Source organism: Montipora capricornis, chromosome 2, assembly GCF_036669925.1.
Source record: "Montipora capricornis isolate CH-2021 chromosome 2, ASM3666992v2, whole genome shotgun sequence".
In the NCBI taxonomy this organism is placed as follows: domain Eukaryota; kingdom Metazoa; phylum Cnidaria; class Anthozoa; order Scleractinia; family Acroporidae; genus Montipora; species Montipora capricornis.
The window spans coordinates 320,255-330,000 of record NC_090884.1 but is presented as its reverse complement, the minus strand read 5'-3'; the positions used below and the strand labels follow the sequence as shown (position 1 = coordinate 330,000).

General features: G+C 39.5%; 1 protein-coding gene across 1 annotated transcript in view; it reads right to left on the bottom strand.

Moving 5' to 3' along the window:
- LOC138038299 (tRNA (adenine(37)-N6)-methyltransferase-like) overlaps positions 1-2,783 on the bottom strand; it is a 4,116-nt gene extending 1,333 nt beyond the window's left edge. The window contains exons 1-2 of the mRNA XM_068884090.1: positions 2,610-2,783; positions 1,951-2,218 (exon numbers count right to left, since the gene is read on the bottom strand). Coding sequence (XP_068740191.1) covers positions 1,951-2,218; positions 2,610-2,754 — 413 coding nt within the window. The 5' untranslated portion in view covers positions 2,755-2,783. The remainder of the gene's footprint in view (positions 1-1,950; positions 2,219-2,609) is intronic.
- Positions 2,784-9,746: the final 6,963 nt, after the last annotated feature.

Here is a 9,746-nt window from a genome sequence, read left to right as displayed (position 1 = left end):
TTATGTTCATTACTTATTATTTCAATGTGTCGATGTTCTCTTTAATTTCTATCTTTAAGTCTCTCTTTCTTTCTGCCACTCTTTTTTTCCTTTCTGTTTCTTGCCTACATTCTTACGAGGAAACTTGCCTTGTGACTGGTAAATGTCCAATTTTGTCACCCAAAACCTTAATGCATTAGTTCTAGACCGGCCGATTGAAGCTAAGGCTGGGTAAGGTAAAAGGGGTTAACGTTTATGCAAACGTTGGCCGTGTAGCACTTATATTTCAACAGAATTAACTATGAGAGGGTGATGTGAAGTGCTATTTTCTACCCATGTAAACCATGTAAGCGTTAGCCCTACTAATGGAAATGGGCCCACTCAAGGACAGAGAAAAACTCTCATAGTTAAGAGAAAACCTCTCATAGTTAATTCGAAGGTAGAGTAAAGTCTGCTACGAGCCTAGTGGCCCATCAGGCCAGCACTTATTTCAGGTTACTGTAGCATGAAGCAACTGGGAGTATTTCTCCTCCCCCCTAGAAGGGATGCTAGTCCATTGCAGGGTTACCCCTAGCATATTTGTCGGTACCCATTTATACACCTGGGTGAAGAGAGGCACTGTGAGAGTAAAGTGTCTTGCCCAAGAACACAACACTAGTTCCCCAGAGTCCCCGGCCAGGACCCAAACCCAGACCACTCGATCCGGAGTCGAGCGCACTAACCATGAGTGACAAGGGGAAATATCCCAAAGTTGTTGTGTTATTAATGATTTTATGTATCCAGCATCCTCTTTCCCTTTTTCAGAGGCACAAACGTTTATTGCAAGGAAGTAACAACGGCAAATGTTAAATCGAGGGAGTACACAAAAACACCTCAAGTGGGCTTTCTCAATATGCATGTTGCCATCTTGTTTTCAATTGAAAGTTCTCAAATTGGAATTCCTGTTCATCTTGAGAACTTTCAAAATGTCACTAACTTGAACATGTTTACCCTAAAAACTTGTATAAAAAGCCACACTCGTAGATAAGCTGCACCCCCAAATTTTGAGAAAAAAAATAAAAACTTGAAGAAAGTACTCTGGCAAAAAAGTTGTTTGTTTTTTAGCAGTTGGTCGTGATAAACTTGCTCAAAATCTACATGTAATGCTGTGTATTTGCAGCAACCTTAACATGTTAATCAAGCCTTAAAATACACCTTTAAATACCTTACAGGTATCTTCAATCAATTTCCATAATGGTACTTTATTTGAATGAAAATAAAGAGCAGGAGAACAATACAAAACGTTTGCTCAGTTACCATGCAGTAAATTTACATCACTGATGTACACTCTTCTTCGATTGACTAAAAACCAAAATATAAAGTCAGGGCCTAGTCAAATAGTTTCACTGTGATCAGTACACAACTTTCCAGCTAAGTATGGATAATTATCATGTTTAAAACGACTTATGGAAACCATTGGTCAGAGAAAAACTTGTCCCTAAAGGAGTTTAACAACTCCATGGACAAACATGCCATGCAAGTAAACAAGGGCAATGAAACAGTCATCCATTTGCCTTGTGAGTTCTTCTGTATAGCATGGTGTTTTCTCACACATGGTGGAAAGATCAGTGTTAAAGTGATCAGTTCAATATGTTCAATCTTTCTTTACTGAAGGTTTTTAGTGTTACACGTATTTCTGCCCCATACCAGCCAGTGTACTCCCTCTGAAAGCAATGGTCTCGTATATAAGCCACACCCACGATTTCAAGCCCAATATTTGGGCAAAAAGATTTGGTTTATATATAAGTTTTTACGTTATTTCAATGTACACAATAGGCTGTGATTTCCTATAATTATAATTTTAATGCAACAAAGGGAATTGGTCATGGTGGCAATCTTGCAAAATGACAAAAATGTAGCTTGGGGCTCTGAATACCTTCAGCTGTTCTTCAGAAGAAGTACACAATCATATCAAGAAACTAAAACACTTACCAAACATGGGAAAATTTATCCAATCCAAACAATGAGTGCTCAGGGTTGGTGAATCCTTCAACATTGATACATAAAGTTGCCTTTGCCGTGGGACAAATACCAGGCTGTCTTGGAATTCCATTCTTTTCCTTGAAGCATGATTCAATGAAGCCAATTGGCTTTATTTCCAAACCAAGGGCTGAACAGTTTTTATCTGACTGCTGAATGTTCCTCTTACAATAGGCCTGTTTCTTGCTGATGGCAGGCAAAGTTACGCTACGATTTTCACCTGTTGAAAAGATAAGTGTAAGAAATATACAGTTTTCTCACCAAGATTATATCTTAGGGAGTCCCAGGGCCCTCTTTCCTGAAAAATAGGGGCCCTACAGGAGGGACAAAATTTCTTGCCCTCCATGACTAGGGTGGAGAAAATCCTTTGTGATTTCTCTGTCTACTTCATCAAGATACGTTCAAATTGGAACTCTTGCAATGATGGCCTTTCGACAATATTGTAAATGCCTTAAGTTAGCATTTCTAATGGGTTTGGGCTTTTTCAACAGTTAAATTATAACCTCAGTCTGCATTTTACCCCCGGTCTGCAGTCTGCAGTCTGCGTTTTACACTGAGCGGTTCAAAAACTGTTGTGCCCGGAAACGATATTAATACCGTGATGAAATTACCTCTTTCCAGCGACTCTTTAACCTCTGTTATCTTTTGAATGAACATCCTTTTTAATGAATTCACATCTCTTCTAAGATTATTGAGTTCTTTTCTCGCCACGGAAACTTTCCATTCAAGAATTTTGAGTGCTGACTCCTCCGCCATCTTGTTTTTGAAAAGTGTCTCATACTTTATGTATGAACAAACAAATAAGTAAGTACTTCATGTATCACTCATTTTTATGTATTTAAATTAACAATTATTCGCCGAAGGCGAAGTGATCATCGGTGAATATATTCACCGATAATCACTGACCCTGAGGCGAGTGATTATTACAAAAAAGAAAAGAAAAAAAAAAAACATGTGACAAATCCAACGCCCACTCACAGTTAAAAACCGCACTTGTCACTATAGCGTAAGAATTAGATGGCTTATATATTCAAAGGAAAAGTCACTTTATCTGTCTTATGGTAAGCACTGGAGTCGCAGATTACACAGTGTGCGCACAAGCACTGCTAAAGGTTACATAACTACAGGCATACGCATTATTTCATCTCGAATTTTCGAATAACTGCAGTAGCTAATATCTTCGAGACATTACATTACCATAGCATATACAGATACCTACTAAATACATAATATTTAAAGAAAGGTGAGGCTAATGAAACCAACACATGATTCACTGTTACTCCGAGTTTCGTGCTAACGCACTCATCAGACTGTCTGATGAGTGCGTAAGCACGAAACTCGGAGTAACAGTGAATCATGTGTTGGTTTCATTAGCCTCACCTTTCTACGATTTAGCTCTACACTTATGTGTATTGAGCACTATTTAACAGTGTTGGCAGCCTTATTATTATTATTAATATTTAAAGATATATTCATTAAAAAGAAAAGCCGCTGTACAAAATGCGGCCCTGGATTCTCTTTTAAAACCAGTAAACTCATGGGTACGGATAAAATCAGGTAGCGCATTCCCCGCAACTTAGCTGATACGTAAGAAAAAAGAGAACTAAGACCATAACTGGTTTTTCCAGGTTTATTGAGGAACAGAATGTAATTTCCGCAAAGATCATGCATAAGAAGGGGACGGGAGAGAAAACGTATTTTTCATATAACCAGAATAACCCTTTTTTCAAAACAAAAAAAAAGCAAAAAAAAATCAAAACAAAAACCACATACTTTTATCAAGTAATACGAGGAAATTTTGAATGCGCTTATTGCAGAGAGATGTTGAGCTTGACTTTCGTAGTAGGATGACAGGTAATCTGCAAATATCAATATCGTTATTCTCTTATTTACATTATTATACCGTTTCCTTGACACGAGAATTACAGCGAAATGAAAGCTCAACTTTGTCGCGGATTTTCTATGATAAAAACTTGTTCATGTCAGAAATCCAAAATCTACGTTAACAGCACACACCAGGCCTACTCCTGAGTATCTGGCTAGAAATCGTTTCGCGCTTCAGCCATTCGATCAGGGCCAGTCTCGTGCTTCTTAAGTTGAGAAACTAAATGTTTTAAGCAAAAGCCGATACAACGTAGATTTGATTTTAGTGATGTACTATATTTCGGCTGGCCAAACCAGCCTTCTTCAGGTACAATGAGAGTTTTCATCGAATTGCTTCTATGATGAGAGTTTTCATCGAATTGCTTCTATGTACATATATATATATATATATATATATATATAGTTAATGGATGTTGACGTAATACTGGAAAAAAATGTGATAAAACATGGCAGTTACAAAGATTTTGAATTCAAATACTAAGAGTCACGGAAAAATAACGGAAATCACCAAATCCAAACCTACTACAGTCGCAGAACATTTCCTCTCCTCTCCCCACAACATCTCTAAGGATATGCAATTAATCCCTGTCGAAAAAATATTTTCTAACAGAGACTCGATCCGTAAGGCCAGGGAAGCTTTTTTAATTTTAAAAGACAGGACAATTGATCCCAACGGTCTTAATATCCGCGAAGAAACGTATTAGATTTCAGTTTATTATTTTGAGTGATTTCCGTTATTTGTCCGTGACTCTTCGTAAGTGCATTCAGAATCTATGTAACTGCCATGTTTTATCACAATTTGTCCAGGAGTACGTCAACATCCATTTACTAGAAATATATATATATGTATATGTACATAGAAGCAATTCAATGTAAACTCTCATTGTACCTGAAGAATGCTGGTTTGGCCAGCCAAAATATAGTACATCACTACAATCAAATCTACGTTGTATCGGCTTTTGCTTAAAATATTTAGTTTCGCAACTTGAAATAACGCCGATCAGATCAAGCCACTGATCCAACGTACACCGACAGGAAAATTTTCCACGATTGCTTCCTTCGAAACTCTCCTTAAGTAGTCTCGCTCATGCCCAAAAAGAATTCTGGGTAACTCTGCCATTCCAAAACAAGGGAAGACTCCCGATTCTAATTTCATAGCTTTTTTCATAAGTGTCGAGCCACCCAGTCCTACCGGCAAAATAACGCATCGATTGAAGGTTTTAGCTTTCAAAACTTGCCCAGATTGTGTCAAAAGGTCCTGGAATTCGTCCACAGAAAGGCCAGAGAGACAACTTCACTCGTGAACCGCCATGTTTAAACAGAGCATTTTCGGCGCCCCAGTCTCCTTGAAACCCCCTCCCGCCCCTGTTAGAAACAAGAACAAACACGTACGGTTCTTCCGTAACTTTTATGTCTATAAAAACAACCGAATTGTCAATCGCTGGTTCAAAAAAAAAAAAAAAAAAAAAACCAGTATGTTAATTTTTTAGGGGGGTAAGCGAGGTATCGAAGAGCCAAAACTTTTGCGCATGCGCTGACGGATTGTTTGAACAAGAAAGAAAAACGCAGTACCTCCAGACACCGGCGCTAGAGCGTCGTACCAAACGAGTCATCCCGGGATTTCGGCTCGTGCGATCGCTTTTGGACGCAGTTGGCCCTTCACTGCTTTCTGCTACCGACCTTGCCTCCCGGTACGGCATTGAGGGAGAGATATGTCGGCCCCTAAACCATATGTGACAAATCCCACCCCTACTCACAGCTCCAAACCGCCCTTGTCAATATAGCGTAAGAATTAGATGGCTTATATATTGAAGTCATTTTATCTGTCATATGGTGAACACTGGAGTCGCAGATTACAAAGTGTGCGCATGCGCCAACCTAAAGGTAACATACATACAGTCATAAGCTTTTTCCGAATAACTACAGGAGCTAATATCTTCGAGACATTACATTTACAGCTAAAATACATAGCATATACAGATACCTACTAAATACATAATATTTAAAGATATATTCATTAAAAAGAAAAGCCGCTGTACAAAATGCGGCCCTGGATTCTCTTTTAAAACCAGTAAACTCATGGGTACGGATAAAATCAGGTAGCGCATTCCCCGCAACTTAGCTGATACGTAAGAAAAAAGAGGACTAAGACCATAACTGGTTTTTCCAGGTTTATTGAGGAACAGAATGTAATTTCCGCAAAGATCATGCATAAGAAGGGGACGGGAGAGAAAACGTATTTTTCATATAACCAGAATAACCCTTTTTTCAAAACAAAAAAAAAGCAAAAAAAAATCAAAACAAAAACCACATACTTTTATCAAGTAATACGAGGAAATTTTGAATGCGCTTATTGCATAGAGATGTTGAGCTTGACTTTCGTAGTAGGATGACAGGTAATCTGCAAATATCAATATCGTTATTCTCTTATTTACATTATTATACCGTTTCCTTGACACGAGAATTACAGCGAAATGAAAGCACAACTTTGTCGCGGATTTTCTATGATAAAAACCTGTTCATGTCAGAAATCCAAAATCTACGTTAACAGCACACACCAGGCCTACTCCTGAGTATCTGGCTAGAAATCGTTTCGCGCTTCAGCCATTCGATCAGGGCCAGTCTCGTGCTTCTTAAGTTGCCTCGCTCATGCCCAAAAAGAATTCTGGGTAATTCTGCCATTCCAAGACAAGGGAAGACTCCCGATTCTCATTTCATAGTTTTTTTCATAAGTGTCGAGCCACCCAGTCCTACCGGCAAAATAACGCATCGATTGAAGATTTTAGCTTTCAAATCTTGCCCAGATTGTGTCAGTAGGTCCTGGAATTCGTCCACAGAAAGGCCAGAGAGACAACTTCACTCGTGAATCGCCATGTTTAAACAGAGCATTTTAGGCGTCCCAGTCTGCATGAAACCATCTCTCGCCTCTGTCTGAGACAAGAACAGACACGTACGGTTCTTCCGTTACGTTTATGTCTATAAAATCAACTGAAATGTCAATTGCTGGTTCAAAAAAAAAAAAAAACCAGCATGTTAATTTTTTGGGGGCGTAGGCCAGGTATCGAAGAGCCAGAACTTTTGCGCATGCGCTGACGGAATGTTTGAACAACAAACAAAAACGCAGTACCTCCAGACACCGGCGCTGGAGCGTCGTACCAATCGAGTCATCCCGGGATTTCGGCCCGTGCGATCGCTTTTGGACGCAGTTGGCCCTTCACTGCTTTCTGCTACCGACCTTGCCTCCCGGTACGGCATTGAGGGAGAGATATGTCGGCCCCTAAACCATATGTGACAAATCCCACGCCTACTCACAGCTCCAAACCGCCCTTGTCAATATAGCGTAAGAATTAGATGGCTTATATATTGAAGAGGAAAGTCATTTTATCTGCCATATGGTAAGCACTGGAGTCGCAGATTACAAAGTGTGCGCATGCGCCCTCCTAAAGGTAACATACATACAGTCATAAGCTTTTTCCGAATAACTCCCGGAGCTAATATCTTCGAGACATTACATTTACAGCTAAAATACATAGCATATACAGATACCTACTAAATACATAATATTTAAAGATATATTCATTAAAAAGAAAAGCCGCTGTACAAAATGCGGCCCTGGATTCTCTTTTAAAACCAGTAAACTCATGGGTACGGATAAAATCAGGTAGCGCATTCCCCGCAACTTAGCTGATACGTAAGAAAAAAGAGGACTAAGACCATAACTGGTTTTTCCAGGTTTATTGAGGAACAGAATGTAATTTCCGCAAAGATCATGCATAAGAAGGGGACGGGAGAGAAAACGTATTTTTCATATAACCAGAATAACCCTTTTTTCAAAACAAAAAAAAGCAAAAAAAAATCAAAACAAAAACCACATACTTTTATCAAGTAATACGAGGAAATTTTGAATGCGCTTATTGCATAGAGATGTTGAGCTTGACTTTCGTAGTAGGATGACAGGTAATCTGCAAATATCAATATCGTTATTCTCTTATTTACATTATTATACCGTTTCCTTGACACGAGAATTACAGCGAAATGAAAGCACAACTTTGTCGCGGATTTTCTATGATAAAAACCTGTTCATGTCAGAAATCCAAAATCTACGTTAACAGCACACACCAGGCCTACTCCTGAGTATCTGGCTAGAAATCGTTTCGCGCTTCAGCCATTCGATCAGGGCCAGTCTTGCCTCGCTCATGCCCAAAAAGAATTCTGGGTAATTCTGCCATTCCAAGACAAGGGAAGACTCCCGATTCTCATTTCATAGTTTTTTTCATAAGTGTCGAGCCACCCAGTCCTACCGGCAAAATAACGCATCGATTGAAGATTTTAGCTTTCAAATCTTGCCCAGATTGTGTCAGTAGGTCCTGGAATTCGTCCACAGAAAGGCCAGAGAGACAACTTCACTCGTGAATCGCCATGTTTAAACAGAGCATTTTAGGCGTCCCAGTCTGCATGAAACCATCTCTCGCCTCTGTCTGAGACAAGAACAGACACGTACGGTTCTTCCGTTACGTTTATGTCTATAAAATCAACTGAAATGTCAATTGCTGGTTCAAAAAAAAAAAAAAAACCAGCATGTTAATTTTTTGGGGGGGTAGGCCAGGTATCGAGGAGCCAGAACTTTTGCGCATGCGCTGACGGAATGTTTGAACAAGAAAGAAAAACGCAGTACCTCCAGACACCGGCGCTGGAGCGTCGTACCAAACGAGTCATCCCGGGATTTCGGCCCGTGCGATCGCTTTTGGACGCAGTTGGCCCTTCACTGCTTTCTGCTACCGACCTTGCCTCCCGGTACGGCATTGAGGGAGAGATATGTCGGCCCCTAAACCATATGTGACAAATCCCACGCCTACTCACAGCTCCAAACCGCCCTTGTCAATATAGCGTAAGAATTAGATGGCTTATATATTGAAGAGGAAAGTCATTTTATCTGCCATATGGTAAGCACTGGAGTCGCAGATTACAAAGTGTGCGCATGCGCCCTCCTAAAGGTAACATACATACAGTCATAAGCTTTTTCCGAATAACTACAGGAGCTAATATCTTCGAGACATTACATTTACAGCTAAAATACATAGCATATACAGATACCTACTAAATACATAATATTTAAAGATATATTCATTAAAAAGAAAAGCCGCTGTACAAAATGCGGCCCTGGATTCTCTTTTAAAACCAGTAAACTCATGGGTACGGATAAAATCAGGTAGCGCATTCCCCGCAACTTAGCTGATACGTAAGAAAAAAGAGGACTAAGACCATAACTGGTTTTTCCAGGTTTATTGAGGAACAGAATGTAATTTCCGCAAAGATCATGCATAAGAAGGGGACGGGAGAGAAAACGTATTTTTCATATAACCAGAATAACCCTTTTTTCAAAACAAAAAAAAAGCAAAAAAAAATCAAAACAAAAACCACATACTTTTATCAAGTAATACGAGGAAATTTTGAATGCGCTTATTGCATAGAGATGTTGAGCTTGACTTTCGTAGTAGGATGACAGGTAATCTGCAAATATCAATATCGTTATTCTCTTATTTACATTATTATACCGTTTCCTTGACACGAGAATTACAGCGAAATGAAAGCACAACTTTGTCGCGGATTTTCTATGATAAAAACCTGTTCATGTCAGAAATCCAAAATCTACGTTAACAGCACACACCAGGCCTACTCCTGAGTATCTGGCTAGAAATCGTTTCGCGCTTCAGCCATTCGATCAGGGCCAGTCTCGTGCTTCTTAAGTTGCCTCGCTCATGCCCAAAAAGAATTCTGGGTAATTCTGCCATTCCAAGACAAGGGAAGACTCCCGATTCTCATTTCATAGTTTTTTTCATAAGTGTCGAGCCACCCAGTCCTAC